We start from the raw sequence: 27,198 nt of genomic DNA, 5'->3' as shown, positions 1-27,198 counted from the left end.
CCGCTGTCTGCGCACTCAGCACGAGGAGAGAGCCAGCTTCCCCTCACACTGAGAATACACTCACATAGATGTAACAATAATATAGGTAAAGTAGTTTGTTTATCCTTGTTTTGTTTGTATGGTGCTTTTCTTACAGTTTATCTTCTTTAACTGCGTTTATGCACCAAATAAACCAAGGCAAATTCCTAGATGTGGCAATAAACATGTTCCTTATTCTTACATATCTTCCTTCCTTGTTATGGCAATATCACCAGGGCAGCAGAAAATATAAAATAATTAGCTCTTCACTAATGAGGAGCAGAGACAGCAGTCCCATGGGTTCACAGCAGCTTCTTTTTTTTATACTCCAACACTAATTTCTTTGGGCTTTTAGTATTTGTTTGGTATTTTTAATTCACTGCTCTCAGAAACAGAGCCACTGTTCCAGTCCATTACAGTGCATGCAGACCACAAAGGGCCTGTGGTTGCAGTCAACTGTTATGAACTGAAACCAGCACTATAAACTATTGATGTGTGTGGGCTGCTTTTACATTGCTGATGGGGAGAGGGCAAAGAGCATGACTCAAAAGCATTTTATATGAAGAAAGCAACATGTGTAGAAGCCTGTATGGCAATTTGTTGAATCTAAATCCAATTTTTGAAAGGTGGGGGCCAACATGAATGGACATAATTCTCTGCATACAGCTTACTCATGATATTCCAAGCATATTCCCAGTCTGCTGTATTGCTAATCCTGTTTGCAACATGATAAAAGTGTTGTGCAACGTCAGCTTCCACCTGCAAAGAAGGAAATATGTTAGATTTTTTCATGGTTAAGCAATTCAGGGGTTTTAGTTTACAATATAGCCTCTACAAAATATGTATGAGATACTTGGGAAACCTGCTCAGTCACACAGAGGAGGCTGGACGTGGCCTCTGTCGCCATCTGTTGGTGGTTCAACAGGAAAGGTTTAATATTAAATCATGCATGCTTCTTTTTAAACACTCAATATTTCCTGTTGGGATCATAAAGAAATATGTGCATCACATCTAGACGCCTCTGTTGATCGATGGCTGGACATCTGACAACCATGCATGATAATAATAACATGAATGATGCACCATGCAGGGTGTAACTCTTCCTTCAGCTCATTGATTGCCTATATGGTCCATTCAGAGGCTAATCCACTTGGCTAAATACATGGGACCGGACTATGTCAATGAGCCCCACTGTCCGCATTAAAGAGTGAGCTGAATCAATCAGGGAGGCTGGCGTGCACCACAGTAAATCAACCCATTACACACACACACACACACACACACACACACACACAGGGAGGGAGATGGGATGAAATTGCTTATTTAAACGTCAGTGAATGATCCCTTATTGAAAAGGAAGCCATGATTAGGCAGATGAATCAATCCTGCAAGGTACAGACACTTTTCTAAATTACTTTCATTTTTTGTTAGTAAGATATGCCCACAGCCTTTTGTAACAAGACAGGAAAAGAAACAGAAAATGGGTACAAATGACAGGATCAGGGTACTATCCGGGATAATTGTCTGCTCACAATGTGATGACTTTGCTGTTCTTGAGTCTCCAAAGGGAGCCTTTCTTTGTCAGTCAGGGGGAAGGGCTCTCAGTCTGGTGATTTATGAAAAGGCCTCAATCAATATGTGGTATTAATTTTGCAAATGAATGTCAGAATGATGTAGTCCTCTGGTCATTGAACGTTTCACACGGTAATGCGCTTCATGGCACCGGATCAGATCAGCTTTTCTTTCAGACCCTGTGGGGAAACAGGAAAATTGGTCAAAGTCAGGAATTGTGTGACAAATGTAGGCAATGGATTACTGTAAAGAAAGCTGAGTGTGAACTGACCAATTACTCCCTTTACTGTAAGGGACCACAGTTTGCCAACACTGCAGTGAATTAGAAGCAGAAACAGGACAGGAATGGTGAATCAAAAAAGGCTAATTTAATTAAGTAAATGCCAGAGATATACGAATTTACACCGTGACTTGTCCAGAGGTTTAAGGTAACTATTTAGTCAAGTACTGTACTTAAATACAATTTTGAGAGACTTGTACAGAACTTGAGTAAGTGCTGAACATACAGTATAGTTTATCACATCATGAATCCAAGTCTGCAAAGTCACTAAAGGTACACAAGAAATGTAGTGGAGTAAAAGTACACCATTAACCTCTGAAATTTAGTGGGGTAGAAGTACAACGTAGCAAAAAAAATGGAGAATACTCAAGTAATGTACAAATACCTCAAAATTGTACTTAGGTTGTTCTGAAAGCTGTACCTGAGTGAACGGTGCCTCCAACGCTGTATCCAGTTCTCTTTAGACATCCATGACCGTAACTCCACCCTAAACGTCAGTTAAAATAGCTGAAATACAAGTAACGTCAGCTCGTTAGCGTTAGCTGTCAGTTATTAAGTTTAGCTTTAGCTGCGATGACCAACCGCTGATGAACCGTTTTAGAACTGTTGATGAACCAATGACCAACCGTTGATGAATCGTTGACCAACCGTTGATGAACCGTTGACTAAAATTGACGAGCCGTTACGAGCCGTTGATGAACCGTTATTTATTTATTTGACCTGGTAATGCTTCACTTCTCAAAAACACTAAATAATACATTTTATTTTATGTTGTGCCGTTAAAGTCTTATTAGCAATAATATAAGCACAACAAACCAGGAGCTGGAGTCTTGAACGCTGCGTCAGGCCTAACGTAAATGAAAAAAACGTGACGTCAGCTGGTTATCAGTTGGTGACACATCCGGGACATTAGTTTAAACTGCGTCAGGCAAAGCTATTCAAGCTAACGTCAAGCTAAACTAGCTAACCAACCGTGCTATAGGTTCTATACATGTCATTATACCTTACTTATTAAGCCAGTTATAGACTTAAAATGAGTTTAGACACACTCTTTGAACAGATTCTTCTAACCGAACAACAGTTAACTGAACAGACTCAAAGAATAAAAGAAGGTATGTTTGTTTTCAACTTGAATTTCGGAAAGAACAATATGCTATAGATCAAGCTAACTATGTGAGGACTTCATTGCTACTAAATCTTATTTTTTAAACTAAATGATTTAGTCTATTTTCTTTGATTCATTATTTAATCATTTAGTATATAAAATATGTCAAATCATTAATCAAATCAGAATGCCTTTTTTTTATCCCAGTGGAAATTGGGTTTTGTTGCTTAATTTTAGAATACATTTAAATAAAAGATGGAAAAATTAATAATTGAAATATAAATTAGTTTTTTTTGTATTATGTCTATTTAATTACATTATTAAAAATACTCATTTTGTAAAATGTAGCCCTGTGCATGTCAGTATTCTTCTGCAGGCTATAAGCTAATCAGTTTTTTTATTCCAGTTAAAGCGGCCATCATCAGGTGCAATGAGAAGATAAAGAGCGCCACTGAGAACAATGAAATGGCCGATGAGGAACTGGATACCAAGGTGAGTTTATTGCTCTTATTTGTAGACAAGTAAACGTAAAAGCATCATGAACACAGTTCGTCAGGATGCAGTGTGTATGAATACACTGTTATTAATGAGAAGAGCAGGCTGTGTTTGAGTTACTACAAAAGCTACTGGATGCCTGATACACACACACACACACACACACACACACACACACACACACACACACACACACACGTTTTTAACAGGTTTATAAAACACTTTTCTATCAGTTTAACACGTTTTATCAAATATTAACCACACGTTTTCACCAATGTCATAATATGTTCACAGTGAGCCAGTGTAAGTAAATGATGAATTTGACTTTGCCTATTTGATGGAAATTGTGATTTATGAAAGAACAGCCGGATATCTGCAGATTCACAGCCTTATACTCATTTACGTGAATATGATTGAGTTTGACCTTTAATTTTGGCTGTAGATGGGCTACAGTAAATGATAATCTGGGGTTATTGAGTAAGGAACAGTAACAGGATCAGTAATATGTTAATATGTTACTATTGTGTTAGTTTTGTCAGGAGCAGCATCATTCCACTGCTCATTTCATTTTTTAATCTGGTAAAGTGTAAAGACAAAATAAAAAAACCTACAGGCAGCACACACTCTTAGTTGCATTGACACTTCAGGAAGTGCATATTGGCGTATTGATGAGTCAGTCTCCTTTATGATTTAAATCACCTAATCCCTCCCATTCATTTTATCAACGGTACAAATTGCAAGTGCCAATGCGAAATCAATGGCTAATTTCCACCGGATAACATTAGTGAAAGCTTTTAAGCTTGTGTGAGATATGATGTCGAAAGGCATGCTCGTTGACCTCTAGGAATTATGGCAAAATTCTTCCTGTGGACGTCCGATCAGAAGAGCCAATTAGATAATTTGTTGAATTGCAACCCCATGTTGTCCGCCTGAGAACGCAGAACACGGATACCTTTTCTCACCCCATAGAGAGGAATATTGAGAGTGTTTACATCATGCAGTTATGCAGGGTGTGTTTACAGCTCAGTGTGTTTACAGCCATCATGATGTAACGTCTTACAGTTTATGAGAGCTGGCTTAAGATAATTACAGCATTTACAAAACTTGGAAGCTGATTGTGCTTTGCTGAGAATGTTCTGTGCAGGGAATATAAGAAACAACAAACTCACCGCCTTGACAGATCCGGCAGCAGACTGGAAAGTGTTCAGAAAGTCTGACCTCAGGGAACTTTAAAAACATCCTACATAATATAGCTTATTATCTTTCTTTGAGGCTGGATCCTAAAAAGTTTGCTAGAAAGTTTGAAAGCAAATATATACCGCAATGTACTGTAAAATAAGCCAAGGAAAAGGATCATTTTTGTTGGGTTACTTCCCTGTCACCTGATTCCGTAAACAGCACAACAGTGGTTCCAGCCGCTGTCCATCGTATCACTTGCTTTGGTAGATATGGTGCATACAACATGGATTAAAGTATTCCGGCCCCGGGCCGGATTTCCGGCCTGCAGCACTTGGAGTGGAAAAAAAAATTTCTGGGCCCTCTGCCTCCTCCTCTGGGCCATCCACTGCATCCTCTGGGCAACCAAAGTTATTTTCTCTGTTTCATGGTCCAGCCAAGAAATCCTCTTCAATAGCCTCAACTACCTCTGGAAAAAGGAAGAGTTCGGATGACTCAGAACCCGGAAAAAAGAGGAAAAAATAGAGCACTTTGTTTCATTTTTTGAATCTAGTTTTGATAACTTAAACCCCACTAAAAAGTACTTTGGAGATACAAATGCACTTTGTTTATTTCTTTCTATTTGATTTAAGTTATCATTTCATGTAGGAGTTAATGTTTTTGATTACTTGTTTTGATATTACTTGATATAACTTTCTATTGGTTTTATTAACATCTGTGTATTTAATTTGCCATTTTATTTCTGATGAACAAAGTTCAAAGTTATTGAAATGTTGATGTGTTGTCTTCACTGCAGTGTAACAACTGAAGCTATCCAACAAGTTAAACTCTGATGCAATAACCAGGAGTCTGTGTCGTAGTTAACATTTCACTGTTGTTTACTGAAGATTCCAGCATTACATGGCAGAGTGAAAACTGCAACAAAACAAAGTTTGACATTTTTTAACATAAAGTTCAGCTTCACATGAAGTCTTATGAAATATCCTTGTAAATACATGTAAATAAAAACGATCTTTTAAGACTATTATTACCTTCTCTTTCAACTTTAAACTTAACTTAATCTATCAATTATTTAACTTAACAATGAGTTTTACTTACGACTTTGCTTCTAGCATCTTTCACGGTCAGGAATTCTTAAGTATTAACTGTTTTCAACAGATAGGAACTGAGTGGGAAGTAACTGATGACAAGGCAGGAAGTGGTAAGGAAGTTACAGGAAATTGTATCAAAGTAAAAGTTTGTATTCTTTCTCAATGTGTCAAAATAAAAGTCAAAATATATCGCCCTAATGGCGACACACTCCCCGCTGTGACCACTGTGAGGTCACTATACTAGCATGAACATTACATTCAACTAAGATCTACAACTGAAACATCAGTTCTTATGAAGAAGCAAAACCGTTTCCATCACTGGTCTAAGGTAAGTCTTTGGTTGGCCTTGGTTTGCTGTCTTTAGTTCCACCTTACGGACTCTTCCATCTGTTCCTGGAATAGCCTTTGTGACCACTGCCAAAGGCCAGTTGTTGCGGGCAGCTTGGTTGTCTTTGAGGAGGACGATGTCACCGTCTTGCAGGTTCTGGTGGGACCTTGTCCATTTCTTGCGGCTTTGTAAGGTTGACAGGTACACTTGTCTCCAACGGTTCCAGAACAAGTTGGATAATGCTTGTACTTGTCTCCACTGCTTCGTGAGGAGGTCTCTGCCTGTGAAGTCACCTGGAGGTGGTGGGACGCCCACTTTCTGCGTTAACAGCATCGATGGTGTGAGGATGAATGGATTCTCGGGATCATTCGATACTGGAACTAGTGGTCTTGCGTTCAGAATTGCTGTCACTTCTGCCATTAGTGTGCACAGAACATCATGAGTTAGGCGAGTGCTGTGTTCGCGGAGCGTCGAATCCAGGATTCTTCGGGCTAACCCAATGAGGCGCTCCCATGAACCCCCCATGTGTGAGGCATGAGGCGGGTTAAACACCCAGGAGCATCCTTGATGTTGCAGATACCTCTGCACTGTGCTGTCTGGTTGATCTGCACTCAGCCCAAGTTCTTTGCAAGCCCCAATGAAATTTGTGCCGCAGTCTGACCTCAGTTGTTTGGCTGGTCCTCTTATGGCAAAGAAACGCCTCAATGCGTTTATGCAGCTTGAGGTGTCCATTGAGGTAATCACCTCGATGTGAACTGCCCTGGAGCTCATGCAGCAGAATAGTATGGCCCAGCACTTGCTCTGAGGTTGTGTCCCTCTGGTGCGTCTGGTGGAGACGTGCCAGGGTCCGAAGACATCCAGTCCCACATACGTGAAGGGAGGGCAGGTTGTAAGGCGTTCTGTGGGCAAATCTGCCATTTTCTGTTCCTGCATCCGTCCTCTAAGTCTGCGACAGGTGATGCACTTGTGAATAGTTGAGTTAACGAGCCGCTTGCCTCCCAGGATCCAGAGCCCAGCAGCTCGTACAGCACCTTCTGTTAACTGGCGACCCTGATGCTTTACTTGGGCATGGTGGTATCTGGTGAGAAGCAAGGACACATGGTGTTCTTTTGGGAGAATGACAGGGTTCTTTTGTTCAATGGACACATCTGCATTCTTCAGTCTGCCTCCAAGGCAGAGGAGGTCATCCTGTAAGACTGGGTTGAGAGAGCGTAGGCAGCTGCTTAACGGAACTTGCTTTCCTCTCTCCAGAGCTTCAAATTCCTTCACAAAGGTATTCCTCTGAACAGCTCTGATGATGACTTCTCTTGCTTGGGAAAGCTCATCCACTGAACGAGGTAAGTCACAGTGATGCCATCCCTTGCACTTGCCTGTCGGAGTGCTGAAGGATCTCCCTATATGAATAAGGAGTGCGATGGCTCGTTGGAGAGTGTCGAATGTGGAGAACCTTTCAAAGCGCTCTGTGCTGAGAACTTTCCCTTGTAGATCAGTAATGTAGCTCTTCACCGCTGGACGGACCTCTGCATCTGACTCTGGTGAGACTATGCTGAATGACTGAGGTATGACTGAGGCAGGGTCTGGCTGAACAGAGGGCTTGCGCAGGAAGGTTGGTCCGTTGAACCACATTGTCTTTGTGAGGTGTGCTGCTGGGACCGACCGCGACGCCAGGTCAGCCGGATTGTCTTCGGTGTTCACGTAGTGCCATTGTTCAGGGATGGTAGACTGGCGTATACGCTGGACCCGATTATGGACGTACACATAGAACCGTCTGGACTGGTTGTAAATGTATCCAAGGACAACTTTGCTATCAGTGTAGAACTTTGTGGCATCCAGCTTTAGATCCAGTTCATCCTGAATCAGCTCAGCTATTTCCACTGCTAAGACTGCTGCACACAGTTCAAGTCTGGGAATGGTCGGGTCTGATTGAGGGGCAAGTTTGGCTTTTGCCATGACAAATCCCACGTCTACTGTGTCTTCTTGGATGGCTTTCAGGTAGGCTACGGCACCAATGGCCTTCACAGATGCATCGCTAAAGACGTGGAGTTCTACTCGCTCAGCCTTGGCTGGGCAGATGCCTGTGTACATCCTAGGTATATGAAAGTGCCTCAAGTCTTGAAGCGAGTTTCTCCAAGCTTCCCACTTGCCTAACTTATCTTCAGGCAATGGGGTGTCCCACTCCGATGTCTCAGAATTCAACTCTCTGAGAAGGCCCCTGCCTTGGATCGTAACTGGAGCCAGAAACCCTAAAGGGTCGAAGACACTGTTCACCATTGAATGAACCCCTCGACGGGTGAATGGTTTGGTGTCGGTTGACACAGAGAAGGTGAATGTGTCACTTGCTATTTCCCACAGGAGCCCCAAGCTGCGTTGGGTGGGTGACTCATCTCCACTGAGGTCTACATCCCTTTTGGCTTGTACGCAGTCCTCACTTGGGAAGGCTTCCAAGACAGCCTGACTGTTTGAGACAAATTTGTGGAGCCTCAAGTTAGACTCAGCAAGTGAGGCTTGAGTCCTATGAAGCAGCCCAATAGCCTCTGCATCAGTTGGGACAGAACAGAGGCCGTCATCAACATAAAAGTGCCGTTCGACGAAGTTGACTGTGTCTGTTCCATATTTTTCTGCGCCATCTCTGATGGCTCTTCTGAGCCCATAGATCGACACTGCAGGAGATGGGCTGTTCCCGAAAACATGAACTTTCATTCTGTAGTCAATGACCTCGTTGGCTACGTTGTTGTCCTTGAACCATAAGAATCACAGGTAGTTTCTGTGCTTTTCGTCCACAAGGAAGCAGTAAAACATTTGTTGAATGTCTGCCATCACAGCGACCTTGTCCTTTCGGAACCGCATGAGCACTCCTAGAAGGGTGTTGTTCAGATCCGGTCCAGTCAAGAGCACGTTATTCAAGGAGATCCCAGACTGTTGGGCACTTGAATCAAACACTACCCTGATTTGATCGGGTTTCTGTGGGTGATACACGGCAAAGCTTGGTAAATACCAGCACTCTTCTTCTCTTAGCTCTGGTGCCACCTCAGCATGGTTGTTTTTCAGCAGTTTACCCATAAATTCCACGTATTGCTGTTGCATTTCTGGCTTTCTTTTGAATTGGCGTTGGAGTGAGCCAAACCGCTTGAGTGCTTGCTCGCGGTTGTTGGGAAGCTGTTGCCTAGGTAGTCTGAACGGCAATGGAGCAACCCAGCTGTGTGAATCGTTTCTGTAGACGTCTTTGTCCATCATTTTGAGGAAAGTTTCATCTTCGATTGAAGGTGCTAGCTTATTGTCCTGTTCCGTGCAGTCAAACACATTTTGACCCAGACTGTGTTCCTTAGCTCTGGGTGGTAAGGCACTGTTTCCTGGCAGTCTGTCGTGAAGTTCCTCTTTAATGTGCAAAAGGCTTGTGCATGGCTGGAAGAGTGAGGGCCGATGACAGTCGACCATGGCCGTCCGGAAGGAACTGACGTTCGGCTTGTGTGTGCTCCCTAGACAGACTTCTCCGACCAGCACCCAGCCTAAGTCAAGGCGTTGTGCGAAGGGTGCATTGGCGGGGCCATTTATTTGTTCCCTTACTTTGTGTGCTCTGATTGCGTCTCTCCCTAGCAGCAGGAGGATTTCAGCAGTGGGGTCCAGCTTTGGGATGTGTTCTGCTACCTTTGACAGGTGAGGCTGATGCAGAGCGGCATTTGGTGTGGGAATTTCAGACCGATTATCAGGTAAGTCATTACACTCAGTGAGTGGTGGTAAGGGAATCCTAACTTTTCCATTGAGGGACTCCACGATAAAATCTGATGCCCTTCTGCCGAAAGTGTCTACTATACCAGAACATGTTTTCAGTTGGTAAGGATATGGCTTAGTGTGGATGTCAAACTTGTCAAAGAAACTGGACTTGGCCAACGATCGGTTGCTTTGGTCGTCTAACACGACGTAGGCCTTGATGGCTTCCTCTGGGTGGTCTTTCTGGTACACTCTTGCCAGGCATATCTTGGAGCATGACCGTCCGACTTGTCCTGTACCACATACTGCTGTGCAGCTTGCGCTAACCTCACTGGTGTCGTTTACCTCTTCTCCCTCCCCGCCATGTTGTGGCGAGGTCAGAGGAGTCGTGAGGTGCGGTGCTGGTCCTGGGTGCATAGCTGAGATATGTCGGGTGCTGTCACACTCAAAACACTTAACAATTGTAGTGCAGTCCTTTGCCATATGGTTGGTTGAGCTACAGCACTTAAAGCAGATTCCGTTTTCTTTCAGAAATACCTTTCTGTCATCAAGAGTTTCGGCTCTGAAGGCTTTGCACTTCTTCAGTGGGTGGGGTTTTGCATGTATTGGGCAGATCTTACTCGGATCACTAGAGACATTTGACTCTGTGGGAGTGACATTGATCTTGTGAACTGCAATGGGTTTCTTGAAGGTTTTAGGAAAGGCACCTTCAGCTCTGACAGATGACATTGTGGTGGTATTTAAAAAGGCAAAGCTAGGGTCATTTCTCTTCTTGGCCTCATAGCATATGAGTTTCGTGAAGTAATCAAACGGTGGGAACCGTCCTCCATTTGCTTCTTTATACTTAGAACCGGCCGAGATCCATTTTTCCTGGAGTCCATAAGGCAGCTTGGTCACTATGGGTTCAATTCCGCGTGTCGTGTCCAGGTAGGACAGGCCTGGTAAGTAGCCATCTTCTTTAGCACACTGCACTTCCATAAGCAGGTCAGCTAGCTCTCGTAGCTTCAGATTTTCCTTGGCTGAGACTCTGGGAAATGCATCCAGTCGGGTAAAGAGGGCCTTTTCAATCACCTCTGGGGCTGCATAACACTCCTGAAGACGTTCCCAAGCTTTCCCCAGTGCTATTTGTGGACTTGCTATGTGCACTGCACGGAGACGTTTCACCTGGTTGCTGGACTCTTTTCCAAGCCATCGCGTCATCAAGTCCAATTCCTCAGTGGCTGTGAGACCAAGTCCTTGAGTGGCATTTTTGTATGATGACAGCCAAGCACGATAATTTTCAGGTTTATCATCAAACTCGTACAAACTTGTATTCACTAGGTCACGCCGAGCTAAATATTGTGCCAGGTGTTCAGTTGCAGGCATACTTTGAGTATTTGTTGGCTGGGGGTTGAAGGATGGAGCTCCAATATTCAAGTCACTGATCTGCGAGGTAAGAGTCTTGGGAATAACCCGCGGACCTTCTCGGGTAAATGGATTCTGGCTGACTGACTCTTTGGCTGCTGGTGGCGCATAGTCTAAGTCATAGTCTGTAAAATCCACATTGTTTGTGCTGTCGTATGAAAAAACAGGCGGCTGATGGCGTGAAACAAAGGGGTTGTTCGGGCTATAACTGAGAGTGGCATAGGTAATTGGTTGAGTTGGTGGCGAACTAGCCTTCATGGCTGTTTGTTGGACGGAGTTAGTGGAATGGAAGTGAGTTTGGATGTATTCACTTGTCCGTTCAAGTTTGCTTTGTTCTGTTGAATTTGTTTCATCCAGCACAATATAATTGTTGCTTCCTGAAACTGCTGATTCCCAGACAGCTGCTACGGCTTCAGCTTCTGCTGCTTCACGGCAGATGGCTAGTGTTTCAGCCTCAGTCTCTTTTTTCACTTTTTCTATCCTAGCTTTGGCTTCTTGCTCAGCATATTCGGCACGCACTTTAGTAGCTGCTGCTTTTGCTCGTGCACGAAGTAAAGCATTGGTTGATGAGGCAGATGAATGAAAGCTGCTTCCACTTTTTCCTGATTTATTAGATGTAGTTTCCATCTTGACTCGTTATTCAATGCTAACTTCTCAGTCTTTTCACTGTGTTGTCTTCACTGCAGTGTAACAACTGAAGCTATCCAACAAGTTAAACTCTGATGCAATAACCAGGAGTCTGTGTCGTAGTTAACATTTCACTGTTGTTTACTGAAGATTCCAGCATTACATGGCAGAGTGAAAACTGCAACAAAACAAAGTTTGACATTTTTTAACATAAAGTTCAGCTTCACATGAAGTCTTATGAAATATCCTTGTAAATACATGTAAATAAAAACGATCTTTTAAGACTATTACTACCTTCTCTTTCAACTTTAAACTTAACTTAATCTATCAATTATTTAACTTAACAATGAGTTTTACTTACGACTTTGCTTCTAGCATCTTTCACGGTCAGGAATTCTTAAGTATTAACTGTTTTCAACAGATAGGAACTGAGTGGGAAGTAACTGATGACAAGGCAGGAAGTGGTAAGGAAGTTACAGGAAATTGTATCAAAGTAAAAGTTTGTATTCTTTCTCAATGTGTCAAAATAAAAGTCAAAATATATCGCCCTAATGGCGACACAGTTGAAATTGTTGAATTATTTGATTTATTAAAACTGTTTGAAAAGTAAATCAGTCCTTTTAATGTACCCTAAATTTCAGAGTGCATTTACTACAGCATGCTCAAAATTCACTATTTAAGAGTGTTTTTATCAAAAGGGGGGCACCAGGGGGGTCACGGCCACGGAAGGGGGCCATGGCCCCCAGTTTGGGAACCATTGTGAACACTATACAATAATCTGCATACATGTATATAGTTGTTTGCATGAGTCTAAAAAGTTCAGGCTCAGGATTTTTTTTTGCTTTAATCCCTGATACAAAGACACAGAAAGAAAATATGTAGCAAAAATAAATAAATAAAAGCTTTTAAAAAACATATATAATTATGCAAGAAAGTGAGTTCAGTCAAATATAATAAAATATGACAAATACTATATATAGGGCGGTGGTGGCGAAGTCCATAGGGGCTTGGCCTGGGAAATGGAAGGTCACCAGTTCAAGTCCCCGAAAGACCAAGTGCCACCGTGGTGTCCCTGAGCAAGACACTGGTTACCTACACTGCTCCCCGGGCGCCGTACATAATGGCAGCCCACTGCTCCTAACACTAGGATGGGTCAAATGCAGAGACCGCATTCGTTGTCCTAGTACTTGTACTCTGTGCAATGACAATAAAGTTGAATCTTCATCTTCATCTTCTTCATATATACTATGTTCAAAGTGGAGAGCTGTGCTGATTTAAAATAGGTAGCATGGAGCAGAAATGTGCAACATGTTACACAGGATTGACAATATAAGAAAAAACAAGATGTTGTGCATTAATGTAATGCAGGAAGTTTTTCTGCGGTGGATAATAGTGACTGTCAGGGGGTTCCAAGGCCATGTTTATGAGGCCGTTGCAGATGGGAAGTATTCACTCTCAGTGCCTGTGGCTGTCAGACTGTGTGTTATCTCCCAGCTCGTTTGTGTCTGCACTCCAGGCTCAGCAGTTTTCTGCGATGCGGCTGCAGCGCGACCTAATGAAGAAATGTGAAGTCCAGATGTCGAAGCAGATCCAGGAGCTGCTCTGGCAGAGGAGCCGACTCAGGGAACAGCTAGTGGTTTAAATTAATATTGATATCATACTGGTTATGTGTAATGTGAAGACGTCGGTTAACCATTGTGTGTTAAAACATCTGCTTTTTGACTTATTTAGCGTATTTTAACGTCATTACGGAGCGTATGTGTCACGTCATTTACCCCAGAGATTAATAAAGTATTTTCATTGATTTGATAAAAAATATTCAGATGTGGAATTGACAATTTAAGTAATTTATTTTAAATCATTATGCAATCATTTGGTGTATAACATGTCAAAAGATAAAGCAGATCAGAATACTTTAGTTTTATCTCTCGGGGAAATTAGGTTTCTCTGTTTTTGTCTAAAATTAAAAAAGAGATAAAAAATGAATTAAAAAGAAATATTGTATATTTAAATTTACGGAATTAAAGTAAGAATGTAAAATAAAAGATCAAATAAAAGAAAAATAAATAAATAAACATAAGAATTTAAAGAAGAGTGTCCAATAAAAATAAATAAATAATCCAAATATTTTCAGAGTAAAATGAATCAAATTCAATACAAATGAAAAAATGCGAGTCACATCAAACTGTAAACTCTTTACTTTGAGCAGCAACAGTAGCATCAGATGCAGTTGTATTAAAATGATCCTTGTTTTCATACCAGGCCAAGATAAAGTGGGACCTTAGGGAAGAAGAGAAGAACTTCCTTGAGGAAATCTCTCGGTTCAACAGTGACTTCAGTCTCTGCGAGAACAGAGGCGCACGGTCCGAGAGCCAAACACACACTGAGAGGCTGGACCTGCAGAGGGAGGAGGAGGCCTTAACCAAAGGTGGGAACACACCGTCACAGGACACACATGTTAGATAATACAGATGTGACCCTCACACTTGTATTTATGTTTATTTGATGGGTATTATGTAAAAAAGAAAGGCTGAAGGTTACTGACGTGTGAGGAAAAGATGGTGGTTTGAGATATTAGATACATTTAGATTTTAAAGCTATGTTTTTAAAGTCTAATTGTATGGTATTATAATGTAATCTGTAAAGTCAGCAATAAATATGATGCAGTGTTATCGAAAAATGCTGTCACAGAGGTTTTAAAGCATAATATATCATACTTTTTAAAGCCTGGCAGCTTTTAATCAGAAATTACTTTTTATTAGTCGAACAAAATTGTGAGTGAAGCTCCCATGATGACAAATGAGAGCCATTGTCTTATTATTTTTGGGCTCAGGGGAACTACTTTTATGATTGTTTGTACAGTTAAAGTACATTTAAAAAATGCCTTGTCTTAAAAATATGAAGTTGCTCTTATTGAGCTGAGTAAATTCATTGTTAAGTTCGGCCCCTCTGGTGCTTTTCACTCAATCATCTCCAGTATGAATCGTCTTTCTCCCCCTACTTTCAGAGATGGATCTGATGAGCCGCAGGAACCGACACATGAGCTCCCTGCAGGAGGAGAAGAGAGTCCTGCAGCTCAAAGTGCAGAGCCTGGAGGACGTCCAGAGAGGTTATTTTTGTGTTAGATAATGTGCTTCAGAAAGGGAGAGAGACAGATTTAAACTGCTGCACTTTTCACAGCAACACATCACAAGCTGACAGTTTTCTTTTTCTGCAACACGCTTTACAAGCTCCTTTGTTTGTTTCATTCACTCCGTTTTTCCTTTCTTCTGTTTGACAGAAATCTGAGCTAGAGGAAAGACAGTAAGCCAGAAAAACAACAGCAAAGTCAGACATATTTAAAGAAATTCAACCCCGCTGCTCAGGCAGTTGAACAGTTTCTTTAGATGTTTAAATATGTTTATGGGTCTGTAGGCGGCTCACTGTTAACAACAGGCTTTACTCACATGTAAAGTATGCATTTTCAACAACAACCTAGTCATCATGTTCCAGAGGAGTGATCTTTTGTGTATGATTTATTAATCCTAACGAGGCCCTGTTATGCATTTTGGGGTTTTTCCCTCTCCTGCAGTGTGTTTTATGTGTTTCTCTGTATGTCAATGGTCTGCAAAGGCTTAAATCCCAACGCGTTTACATCCGATGCATCGTGAGATTACTATGAAATTAAACACTCGTGCTCCTATTGCCTTGCGCTCCAACACATTGCATGAGATAGGCTAAGGGGCGGGACATCTGTAAGTGGTTGACCAATCACAACAGAGCCGGCCAGCTAACCAATCAGAGCAGACTGGGCTGTGGTTTCAGACAGAGGGTGAAAAGAGGTGCTTCAGCACAGGCAGTATGAGAAAAATAAAGAGCTTTTTGAACATTAAAGCATGGAGACATGTCCCAGGAGAGACACTACATATATCAATGTCCATATGTGGTCTTTTTCTGCAGATCTGGACCTGCAGCTGAGTAAAGCTGAAGAGATGACGGAGTCTCTGAGAGCGGAGGGCCTGTTTGTCAGTCAGAAGCCTCTCACTGACTGCACCTGTCTGAGGTGAGAGTCTTCATATATTTGGCCACAGTATACAGTATGTGCACTTACTTTATGTCACAGAAATGAATCCATATGAGACACAAATGAGTTAACAGCTGCAGGGAAAATGAAAGACAAAGGAGCAAAGTTGGACAAAACTAAATGTAAACACAGCGGTAAATCATAGCAGCTCATAATATATGTTAATTCACAGGGGCTTCCTGATATTTAAAATATTCATGGCTGAGCAGCTGGGATGTTTAATTAGTGCTCTGTCTTCTCAGACCTGTCAGTAGGATTGGTGGAGAGTCACTGGCTGCTCTTCACCAGGGTTTCTTAACATAGTAGACTAAAATGAAGTAGTAACACCATTAGCTGCAGCCTGTGATGCTGAATACACTTTGAAAGGACCAGAGGAGACTCAGCACCACAGCAGTCTGCAGAAGGTGTTATTTACTAAGAGCTCGAGCGAGTCATACTGCGGGAAGTGCTGAACGAAGCGCTGTGATTCTCACTCAGCTTCCCGCTGGCTGCTGTCCAACTGGAAGTGTAAATAACAGAGCATTAAGACCATTCAGCTTAATGAAGGCTTTACTCTGTGATGTGTTTCATTCAGTCAACAAGTGGGAAGGAATAAACACAGCCTAATGTGATTGATGCAGGGAGGGGTTGGACGAGCGGCGAAGAGCTGAGCTTTATATTTATATATTAAATACCCATATTGTTTTATGAGACTAGATCTTAGATTTTCATATTGCATGAGTTGACATTGTGCATTTATTCACTACTTTAATTGCTTTTTATAGACGGACAAACAGGGTTTTATCTAGTAAAATATATCACGAGGCGCTAACGTCACTTCCGGTTTAAATTAAGCCCCGCCCACTTTCAGGTGAAGCAACCGCACCAGAGTGAAGCTGAAAATAATAGTGTCTTCATGTCTTAAAGCTGCTGAGTCATATATTGGACCTCAAAGAACCAATAAATCCAGAGGTTTCTTTACTTCCTCTCCAGAAAAAAGGAGAGTAAAAGAAAGTATCAGAAATCTCAGTCTCAGTGTCAGCCTGCTGCCTGCCCCTCGTCCCCGGCAGACCCCCCGGACACCGTAGGCTGTCTCTGCCGTCTGACCAGACATCTGACATCATCTTCATATTTCTGGACCCATTAAACCCTTTCTGACCCATAGAGATATTGATTTCTGGCAGAACTTTTACATTTTTTGGGGAGAATCTGCATTTTGGTGTGAGGGCGCACGCTGACAGGAAGAGGTTACCCGGTTTAGACAAAGATGTAGAGATTTCTTAGCATGATTCAAATCATCCACACACTCCTTAGTTTCTGTGACCCCTCCTCTTTATGCACTGATTTATTCTAGTTATTCATCACCCATCAGTCTCTGTGAAGAAGAGCAGCTTGCAGCATCTTTTTTTTTTCCCAAAACACTTATCGAGTCACAAACCCTGACGGTGTGAGATGAAACTAGTTTATCGAATGGCAGTAAATCTACATATTTCGAAGCTGCATCTCAGACGAGAGTAAGCACAAACTGATTTGTTAGAAATTTTGAAATGAAGCTCAAATTACAAACCAGTTCAACCTTTGTGTGCAAAAACTGAACTTGTGAAGACGCGTGTCTGCACAATATGAACTAGAATATGAAAGAAGGACGTCCTCTATTGAAGCATGACGGTAGGTGAGTGCTGGTCCACAAAGAGACTTCCTTTATTTATGAAAGACCGGAGATCAATGGTGTTCCAGGAAGGAGGGGGTCATTGTTATTGCTGATGCCACTTCTTCTTTTCAATACCATGGATGTGATTAACATTCCCAAAACCATCTACATGATGAGGTTTCTCTACTTTAAAGAGTCCTCTCCTGCTGATGTTCAGGTCTATATCAGTATGTAGTGTCTCTACTTTAAAGAGTCCTCTCCTGCTGATGTTCAGGTGTATATCAGTATGTAGTGTCTCTACTTTAAAGAGTCCTCTCCTGCTGATGTTCAGGTGTATATCAGTATGTAGTGTCTCTACTTTAAAGAGTCCTCTCCTGCTGATGTTCAGGTGTATATCAGTATGTAGTGTCTCTGCTTTAAAGAGTCCTCTCCTGCTGATGTTCAGGTGTATATCAGTATGTAGAGTCTCTACTTTAAAGAGTCCTCTCCTGCTGATGTTCAGGTGTATATCAGTATGTAGTGTCTCTACTTTAAAGAGTCCTCTCCTGCTGATGTTCAGGTGTATATCAGTATGTAGAGTCTCTACTTTAAAGAGTCCTCTCCTGCTGATGTGCAGGTGTAAATCAGTATGTAGTGTCTCTACTTTAAAGAGTCCTCTCCTGCTGATGTTCAGGTGTATATCAGTATGTAGAGTCTCTACTTTAAAGAGTTCTCTCCTGCTGATGTTCAGGTGTATATCAGTATGTAGTGTCTCTACTTTAAAGAGTCCTCTCCTGCTGATGTTCAAGTGTATATCAGTATGTAGAGTCTCTACTTTAAAGAGTCCTCTCCTGCTGATGTGCAGGTGTATATCAGTATGTAGAGTCTCTACTTTAAAGAGTCCTCTCCTGCTGATGTGCAGGTGTATATCAGTATGTAGAGTCTCTACTTTAAAGAGTCCTCTCCTGCTGATGTGCAGGTGTATATCAGTATGTAGTGTCTCTACTTTAAAGAGTCCTCTCCTGCTGATGTTCAGGTGTATATCAGTATGTAGAGTCTCTACTTTAAAGAGTTCTCTCCTGCTGATGTGCAGGTGTAAATCAGTATGTAGAGTCTCTACTTTAAAGAGTCCTCTCCTGCTGATGTTCAGGTGTATATCAGTATGTAGAGTCTCTACTTTAAAGAGTCCTCTCCTGCTGATGTGCAGGTGTATATCAGTATGTAGAGTCTCTACTTTAAAGAGTCCTCTCCTGCTGATGTGCAGGTGTATATCAGTATGTAGAGTCTCTACTTTAAAGAGTCCTCTCCTGCTGATGTGCAGGTGTATATCAGTATGTAGAGTCTCTACTTTAAAGAGTCCTCTCCTGCTGATGTGCAGGTGTATATCAGTATGTAGTGTCTCTACTTTAAAGAGTCCTCTCCTGCTGATGTGCAGGTGTGTATCAGTATGTAGCGTCTCTACTTTAAAGAGTCCTCTCCTGCTGATGTTCAGGTGTATATCAGTATGTAGAGTCTCTACTTTAAAGAGTCCTCTCTGCTGATGTGCAGGTGTATATCAGTATGTAGTGTTTCTCTCTTTTTCTTGAATTATGTTATCGATGGTAATCTTGTCTGATATTGAAAAAACCCCTTCTCTTACAGCAGCGTTTTCTCCTCATCTTTTTTATTCCCGTCTCTTCCTTCCTCTGTATGTTCTGCTCATGCCTTCCTCTGAGCTCCCCCCACCCTAGTCCTCCCCCAGCATCGCCTTAAATCATACATGTGTGAAGCATGTCGTTTTCGTCCATCAGACTCATTAAACATACCAGGTCCTTCATTACTGGCAGGCTTATTAGCCTGAGGAAGTGCTGAGGAAGAGTCTTTGGAGGGGAGGGGGGGGCAGCCTCCTCTCATTCATTCTTATGATCATCCATTCTGAGCCGAAGCCATCAATCGTGTGCAGCCTCCCCTTTTAAAACGCATATTTAACTCTGCGCTTATTGATTGTTTGAAATTGAATGCGTGTCAATTTGAGTGAGTGCTACAGTCATTTAAAAAGTGTTCAGTGTGCAGAACAGGGGGGGCATCGTTCACTGTCGGGGAGAAAGACACCTGGAATATTCCCTCTCTGTGCATGATTTAGGACTTGTATGTATGTTCTGGTGTGTCGGATTCTCCTCACTGATATATTACCGCTGCATTAGTCCTGAAGGCTCATTTGAGGATGTCAGTGCGCTGCAGAGAGTTGAAATTAAACTGCAGAAACCGTGCTGGGTGTCCTTCTGTTGGAAACATCATCTGGATCTTCCACAGAGAACGTTTAAAACAATGGTCTAGACTCTGGAAAATGCAATTCTGTGTTATTGTTTCATTAACTTCCAATAAAAGGTAGCTCGTCTCGGTATCGATCCTTCCAACACCTGGCAGAACAGTGAAAGCACAGCCAGAGCAACCTCAACTGAGCATTACAATGGCATGCTCTTTTATGAAAGTATAGTGGAAAAGGTTCACTCTGCTACCATGAGAGCAGAGTGTTTTAAAGACTCCTATTAGTCTGAAAAAGGACATTGTTTTACACGCCGTTTTACATGTTCGTTTTACATGTTCGTTTTACGGCATTGTGTTGTATAAAGTCTTTGTTTAAGAATGAAACAGTTATGATGTGCATTTGAATTATGCTTTCTTTACTAAGGTTTAGGAGTACCGTATAGCTGGTGTGTCACAAAGATTATATAATGATGTTTGAAGAAGGATCCACATCTCTAGGGTTGGGCAAACATCATGAAGTCTCTACTTCCTGTGAGCTTGCTGGAACTTGTATGGATCAACAAATCATTGTGAACGTTAGCTGTCAAACAACTCGCCTGATGTGGGAGTTTAACGTCTAACTAATCCAGAGTGTTTCCACTTAACTGTTCTGTCCTTGAAAACATACGTGTGAATTCCTGCTGTTTACATCTGAGTACATAAAACAAATGATGGGAACTCTCAGGGAAATGTGTTGATATAAATCCCAACGACTCATTCGTTCTACGAGGTTTGGATAGATTGTGTTGCAGCTTCTTTCCCTTGTTTCTTTAAGCCTTTAAAACAGACATTTCTAACACGTTATCTCTTCATTTATTAGTTTTACTCTCAGTTGTGATGACTTGTTTGGCTTCAGATGATGCATGGATATTATGGGACTCGTGGTTAATCCCCCCCCAAAAATGTTCACCTACATTCAACGGAGAGGCCGAAGAGTTGAAACAAATCAAAACAAAAGATCCAGATAAAATGATAAACAAACTTAGATCATCAAGGCTCAAAACCAGTTGACAATATGTGGCCTTTCCCTGTCACTATCAATAGGAATACCACTGTGAAAAATAGGTTTCAGTTTCATGTAATTGTTATGTTGTGGTAAAGCAGAAAGCAAGGTTACTCCTAAGATAGTAAAACAGAATAAACATGAATACGTTGATATGCAGAAACAAAACTGCTGATGCTTTCGTTACACATGAGCCTTTCTTTGTTACTGTTCTTGTCTCTTCAGCTCTCCTTCACCTACTCGCATGCATTTTATTTGTCTAGGCTGAGGCAGGAGCTGGAGATGCACACAGAAGATGAGCTGGAGCTTCTGCGAGAGGCTCTCCGCTCAGAGATAAACTTCCTGAAGTCGGTAAGATGCTTCCATTCAATAAACAGTTTAAGGTTGGACAAAGTTCTTCATATCCTCACAGCATTGTGTGCATGTCACACACCGGCGGAGAGCACATGTGTTGCACATCATTAGTCATCTTTGAAATACACACTATGGGAAAAGGAAGTTCCGAACTCATTCATATTCATCCTCTTTCTTCTTCTTTCCTTTGTTTGGGCTTTCAGCAGAAGCTGGACAGCAGCCAGGAGAGCGAGCCGCATTAGCTCTGGCATGATGAGGATGAGGATGATGAAACAGGTTATATTGGTTCACTGAGCGTCTCTTCGGTTAAAAACAAACATGGATATGAATAGACAGGAGTTAAAGGGTTGAAAGTGGACAGGATGCAGAGATAATAAACCCAAATAAGTTACATGCAAACAGCAAATCCCTTTCTGTGCATGACCTCAGTTACAATGTTGGTGTTGAAACCTGGTTATTTTCCAAACCCTTAAACAATGTGCAGCTTTGCTTCATAATAAATATTCCCTTTTACATTTGATTTATTTGCACATGACTAACTCAGGGAGGCCTTCATAAAGTGGGGGTGTACTGCCTTCTAGTGGACAAAGAGTCACATTGCTATAATGGAGTTACATGGGTTACACTGAATTTAAATAGCATGTAAACATTGAATTTAATCCAAAAGAGCCTGATAGGAAAAGGCAAGTTACATTTTACATATTATTATTATTATTATTATTAATAATTTCATTGAGTTAATGACATTGAATTGAGGGGAAACAACCCTGTTAAAGATGCTGTAAAATTAAAGCCAACAGTAATATGTTAGATGTTATTCGGGTACATAACATTTATTTGCGCTTCAATATGTGATTGTATTTGCTTTTCCTCGGAGGCACACAAAACAACATGTTACAACAATAAGACCGGTCCATTCACATTGAAAAATTAGACGAGGTAAAGGGCAGCATGCACACAACGCGTTACAGTTGTAGTAAATTGAACAAAGCCTTTGCACCTCTATAACACACTACAGAAACCCAAATGAGTCCAGCTAGAAACACCACTGAACAGACACATTGTTGTGTCTGTTGCCCCCTCATGGTAGATGTGTGACATCACAGTTCACCTCCCTCAGTCCGCACACAGTTATTTCAGTAATTGATGATTAGTCTGTCTACAGCACAGGGTCGTTCTGACGGTCATTTTCCCTCTGATTAGAGTGATTCCTAATAGAATGATGTGGGATGTCAATGGCTGCCTAATGAGATCCTGCAGCCTCAGTTTGACGGGTTAACCTTGACCTCGGTGAGCTGCGTCTGCACGTGTTTGCAGAAACTGAGGGCAGACCATTTGGCAGAGTGGTTAACCCTCATCTCAACACGATCACGTCTTTCCATGAAGCGTGTCAATAATGAGTGACTGTCAGGGAAGTGAAGTCAGGCAGATAGAAGGGATGACGGTGACCAGACAACTGCAGGTTTAAGTGTCCTTCAGTTGTACTTAAATGATGGTAATCTGCAGGGAGCCTCACCTTTGATACAGTAGTGCAGGAATGAGTCCTTAAACCTGGAAATTATTCAGCATTTCACCACTTCTAGTTCCCACGTCTTGCAGTCAATGGTACTCTGAATATGTTTTTGGTTGTAAGCCTGAAATAAGGTCTGTGGTTAACACAAGCTGAAGACATTTTTCTTTCTACGTCAAGAAATATGTCAGTAAATCTTACACTGGTGGATTCAAAAGCAGCAGCTTTTAGCTTAGCGGTGGAGACGTGAAGTCATGTGACCATGCTGTAGTTCCTTTATAGCCCAAAATTAGCCGCCTTTAGCTTAGCGGTGGTGACGTGGAGTCATGTGACCGTGCTGTAGTTCCTTTATAGCCCAAAATTAGCCTCCTTTAGCTTAGCGGTGGTGACGTGAAGTCATGTGACCGTGCTGTAGTTCATTTATAGCCCAACATTAGCCTCCTTTAGCTTAGCGGTGGTGACGTGAAGTCATGTGACCGTGCTGTAGTTCATTTATAGCCCAAAATTAGCCTCCTTTAGCTTAGCGGTGGTGACGTGAAGTCATGTGACCGTGCTGTAGTTCCTTTATAGCCCAAAATTAGCCTCCTTTAGCTTAGCGGTGGTGACGTGAAGTCATGTGACCGTGCTGTAGTTCATTTATAGCCCAACATTAGCCTCCTTTAGCTTAGCGGTGGTGACGTGAAGTCATGTGACCGTGCTGTAGTTCCTTTATAGCCCAACATTAGCCGCCTTTAGCTTAGCGGTGGTGATGTGGAGTCATGTGACCGTGCTGTAGTTCCTTTATAGCCCAACATTAGCCTCCTTTAGCTTAGCGGTGGTGACGTGAAGTCATGTGACCGTGCTGTAGTTCCTTTATAGCCCAACATTAGCCTCCTTTAGCTTAGCGGTGGTGACGTGAAGTCATGTGACCGTGCTGTAGTTCCTTTATACCGTTAGCTTTTGACTTCAGAAATGATAATGTTGTGTTAATATGTGGAGATTATCCTGCTGAAGAAAGATCAACAATATACAAAAGAATGTAAAGGATTCAGGTTCAGGAACAGGTTTATTTAAGTCAGTTTCAAAATGTTATTTCTTTAGTGCAACCGGCAGGGGTGTAGATGTGTTTGTCCACACTTATGCACTGACTCGTGGTCACCCACATACAAGACAGTCGGACTTGGCCTCTCCCTGCACCCCTGCTTTCCTCAGCTCAGATATAAAATCCCCCTTGATGACGCTGTCTAGGAGGCTGCTGCTCTTGGTTGTCAGGCAGTCCTGATCTTTAGAAAAATATGCCGACGCTGCTGCTGAAATTTGGATTTGTGCTTCTAGAAATGCAGAAAGAGAGGGTACCTTTAGTCGGGGGGAGAGAAACTCCCTCTGGAACACAGAGATTTTAGCCTTTGCATACCAATTACATGCACTAAAACCTCTAGCACACACTACAGGAGAGGGGGAAAATCATAATAGAGCCTCTTCAAATGCTGCTTTGAACTTAGCAATAAGCAAAAAGGTATAAAGAGCAATACTTAGTTGATAAAACACTTCCTTCCTTACTGTCGCACACGGCCCATCTGTTTCCTCCGATGAACTGACTGGCCGGCCATTTGAACCCCGTCTGCTCACTGCACTCATCGTACAGCCGACTCCTCCTGAGGAAAGTAAAATCGTGACCCTGTGAAAGAAAATCACATTACTCATCCTTTTTAGTTTCTTCTTGTGCAGAGGTATCCAGAAGATTACTTCACTCTTACACCAGAGATGTACTTTTTTATTCCACTTACATGGTTGCACATAGGCTTGCAGTAGCGCGTGCTGCTCACTGTGACGCACAGCAACCCTCCATTTTCGGGTACTTCAGCTTCAGGGCATTTCTGCGGCTCTGCTCCCTGGCATTCTGTAAAATCAATGATTATTGAATACATATGAAATTGAATCTGTTTTTATTTTTATTTCAGCCCTTTATTTATCCCTTAGGCTTGTTTTTATTCAGCCAATTTCAGACGAGAAGCCACAGAGATGACTGCTTCCAAGAGGGCATTGTTAATCAGTGAGGAGAGCACGTTTGATCCTATGTCTTGGGTTGCTACCTCTCAGCTGGTGTCTGTGCAGAGTGTCCGTCAGGTTCCTCAGGGTCAGCAGCAGGCCAGCCGTCTGCTCTGAACTCCAGGCACACTCTGCGACCTCCTGCTGGTGAGAAGGAGAAGGAGAAGGAGTGCTTTAGTATTCTGTTGTTATTTTACAGTTGTAGTGGACATGCATACATGCAAACAAGACCTATACACACATGCATTCAATAACAGAAAGGTGTCCTTTTCCCACATCCTGGATCACATCTGCAGCCACGTTATAGGGTCCATACAGGGGAATTGAACCAGTGACCACCCAGTTCCCAAGCCCCTACAGACTTGTTTTATAAGGAAAAGATAAACCTTTAGGGAAATGCAGAGGTCTTAAAAGCAACAGCAATACAAGTCAAATGTTGTCAAATGCAACAGGATAGGACAGGTGTTAATTCTAGGATTATTATAATAATGTAAGAACAATTGGGGAATAATAAAGGAATTCTGAAATAAAATAATGATTGAAACAAATTTAAGTGAGAGTTTAAATTAAAATGGATGAATGAAATACAGCTATACAGTAAAGGGTTAAAAAGCCACACAAAAGTTGTCATAATCAGGAAAAAGAGGCCCAGGAAAGATGGTATACAGGACTGCCACGCAGTGTCAGGTATGAAATGGAAAACAAATTCCAAATGAACAATATGATACAGAGGGTATATTTTTATCTGTCCGTCTTAAATAACAAAATGTAACCTGACTATGTTACAGCTTTTCTGACACACACACACACACACACACACACAGTTTACCTTCAGATTAGACGTCAGATGCTCCAGAAGCTGAATTTGTGAGCTGCAGTTCTGAAGCAAAGTCTCATCTTGAGTTGCAGAGAAGGACAAGACTTCAAACACACACACACACACACACACACACACACACAGTTTACCTTCAGATTAGACGTCAGATGCTCCAGAAGCTGAATTTGTGAGCTGCAGTTCTGAAGCAAAGTCTCATCTTGAGCTGCAGAGAAGGACAAGACTTCAAACACACACACACACACACCACACACACACACACACACACACACACACACACACACCAGTTACATGTATAGTTATTCAGTATACATGTTCTCCTTTATGATCCACACACCCGTGAGATTACCTGCTAGAGAGCAGATCCACACTAGTGCTCCCTGCACCGCCATGGTCTCTGAGTTAGATTTATTTTCTGGACCCAGCGCTGACTGGTGGATTTATTGACTTCTTTGGGAGCAAAGTTCACAGAATTGGTCAATTATGTGATGTTCAGCCAAGGACACAGCCACTGGATTTCCCACATTTCACAAACGCTTCCATGATTTCTAACCTCTGATGCAACGTGGACTGTAGATTACAGAGGTGTTGTCATTAGTTGTAGCATGTAGTGTTGATATCACACACACACACACACACTGGCTGACTCAGTGTGTCAGTTAAGTTGTGCCGCGAAGGATGACTGTGTAAATAATTCACGGTGGATGTTATTCATTATGGATGTCTGACGATCTGGCAGCAAATTAATAATTGAGGTTTTTAGGAAGAGTGTTTGAGCTCATTAACGGGAGGATTTGCCTTTTGTGTTTGATTTGAAGAACAAAGATTAGCCCTCCAAATGGACCTTGAAAAGACGTCATTATCGTGCCAGTGTGTTCTCTCACATGCTTCACTTCCTTTGTCTCGATCTTGTGATCAAAAAGAAATAATAGAAAGTTTGCTTCAATGTGTAAATGATCCTCAGATCCACACAGAACTATTGTGAACGATTGTGTGGAAGCCACGCTGTTTCATCAGCCTTTTGAAAGCAATGTGAATCCACCAGGTTATTCTTTCAATCCTTGTGATGCATTTAGTCATGATGTAAAAAGCCTTTGACTTCAGAATACTCACATACAGCAGCTAGTGTTTCATAACGTTTCCAGTGGTTTTACCTTCACCGTTAACACGACTCCCCCCCGCTGCGCGGCACGGTCTCGTCCTCGGTTCGTCCCTCTGTGATCGCTCACTGTACATTTTTGCCATCACTTCAAAAGAAAGCGGGTTCTCCTGATCTTACACCGCCGCGGCTAAAGGGGAACTCCCTGGATTTTACACATCAAAGTGCGTCGAGGAGTGTGTGAGAGTTGGATACAGCTTTTTGTGGCTCCAGAGGGACCCGTGTGAAGTCTGATAAACGCCAAGTCGTGTCTCTTGCGCTGTAATGCAGGTGCCGGGATTCAAGGAATAGAAATGTGTTGAGGAAATTCAAATTACTTGGATACTGCTTGCTGCTCGTGCACGAAAACAATCTCTGTGGGTCAGAAAGGGTTTAATGAGGCCAGAGATATGGAGATGGGGTCAGGTGTCTGGTCAGGCGGCAGAGACAGCTTACGGAGAATAAATAGGGGATGGATGTCCGGTGGGTCTGCCGGGGGACGAGTGGCAGGCACTCTTTTTGAGGTTTGAGGTGCAATATATGACTCAGCAGCTTTAAGACATGAAGA

At 42.2% G+C, this 27,198-nt stretch overlaps 2 protein-coding genes and 2 long non-coding RNA genes across 7 annotated transcripts; 1 reads left to right on the top strand and 3 right to left on the bottom strand.

The window, feature by feature from the left end:
- Positions 1 to 1,571: 1,571 nt before the first annotated feature.
- On the bottom strand, positions 1,572 to 2,457 carry LOC134858418 (uncharacterized). Its single transcript, XR_010164959.1, has 3 exons — positions 2,292 to 2,457; positions 1,862 to 1,902; positions 1,572 to 1,769 (listed from the first exon to the last, which is right to left on the bottom strand). It is a non-coding gene; the product is annotated as an uncharacterized LOC134858418 (long non-coding RNA).
- Positions 2,458 to 2,753: 296 nt separating this feature from the next.
- ccdc172 (coiled-coil domain containing 172) lies at positions 2,754 to 21,632 on the top strand. Of its 3 annotated transcripts, none has more exons than XM_063875573.1 (8): positions 2,754 to 2,982; positions 3,382 to 3,467; positions 13,321 to 13,437; positions 14,067 to 14,232; positions 14,812 to 14,913; positions 15,744 to 15,846; positions 21,029 to 21,116; positions 21,326 to 21,632. In XM_063875573.1, the coding sequence occupies exons 1-8, from the start codon at positions 2,904 to 2,906 to the stop codon at positions 21,359 to 21,361; spliced, it is 777 nt and encodes a 258-aa protein (XP_063731643.1). In that variant the 5' UTR covers positions 2,754 to 2,903; the 3' UTR covers positions 21,362 to 21,632. The 3 variants fall into 3 exon arrangements, with proteins under 3 accessions (XP_063731643.1, XP_063731642.1, XP_063731644.1); XM_063875572.1 differs by having other exon boundaries at positions 2,755 to 2,982; positions 21,323 to 21,632; XM_063875574.1 differs by lacking the exon at positions 13,321 to 13,437 and having other exon boundaries at positions 2,758 to 2,982; positions 21,323 to 21,632.
- On the bottom strand, positions 11,649 to 12,357 carry LOC134858460 (uncharacterized). Its single transcript, XR_010164965.1, has 2 exons — positions 12,166 to 12,357; positions 11,649 to 11,982 (listed from the first exon to the last, which is right to left on the bottom strand). It is a non-coding gene; the product is annotated as an uncharacterized LOC134858460 (long non-coding RNA).
- A 2,023-nt stretch (positions 21,633 to 23,655) lies between the features above and the next one.
- On the bottom strand, positions 23,656 to 25,952 carry si:ch1073-126c3.2 (uncharacterized protein LOC555816 homolog). Of its 2 annotated transcripts, none has more exons than XM_063875576.1 (6): positions 25,842 to 25,952; positions 25,624 to 25,715; positions 24,702 to 24,798; positions 24,396 to 24,508; positions 24,169 to 24,286; positions 23,656 to 23,939 (listed from the first exon to the last, which is right to left on the bottom strand). In XM_063875576.1, the coding sequence occupies exons 1-6, from the start codon at positions 25,882 to 25,884 to the stop codon at positions 23,764 to 23,766; spliced, it is 639 nt and encodes a 212-aa protein (XP_063731646.1). In that variant the 5' UTR covers positions 25,885 to 25,952; the 3' UTR covers positions 23,656 to 23,763. The 2 variants fall into 2 exon arrangements, with proteins under 2 accessions (XP_063731646.1, XP_063731645.1); XM_063875575.1 differs by having other exon boundaries at positions 24,702 to 24,801; positions 25,842 to 25,948.
- Between the last annotated feature and the right edge of the window lie 1,246 nt (positions 25,953 to 27,198).

The sequence above is a fragment of the Eleginops maclovinus genome, chromosome 22, assembly GCF_036324505.1.
Source record: "Eleginops maclovinus isolate JMC-PN-2008 ecotype Puerto Natales chromosome 22, JC_Emac_rtc_rv5, whole genome shotgun sequence".
Taxonomy (NCBI): domain Eukaryota; kingdom Metazoa; phylum Chordata; class Actinopteri; order Perciformes; family Eleginopidae; genus Eleginops; species Eleginops maclovinus.
This window is presented reverse-complemented; position numbering and strand designations above follow the sequence as displayed.

Coding starts and splice junctions, on each gene's coding strand:
- si:ch1073-126c3.2 (XM_063875575.1), bottom strand. CDS start 25,884: ATGGCGGTGCAGGGAGCACTAGTGTGGATCTGCTCTCTAGCAG. Junction 25,716..25,841: donor GTGGATCTGCTCTCTAGCAG/GTAATCTCACGG, acceptor GTGTGTTTGAAG/TCTTGTCCTTCTCTGCAGCT. Junction 24,287..24,395: donor GCAAGCCTATGTGCAACCAT/GTAAGTGGAATA, acceptor TTTCTTTCACAG/GGTCACGATTTTACTTTCCT.
- ccdc172 (XM_063875572.1), top strand. CDS start 2,904: ATGAGTTTAGACACACTCTTTGAACAGATTCTTCTAACCGAACAACAG. Junction 3,468..13,320: donor ATGAGGAACTGGATACCAAG/GTGAGTTTATTG, acceptor TCTGCACTCCAG/GCTCAGCAGTTTTCTGCGAT. Junction 14,233..14,811: donor GGAGGAGGCCTTAACCAAAG/GTGGGAACACAC, acceptor CCCTACTTTCAG/AGATGGATCTGATGAGCCGC.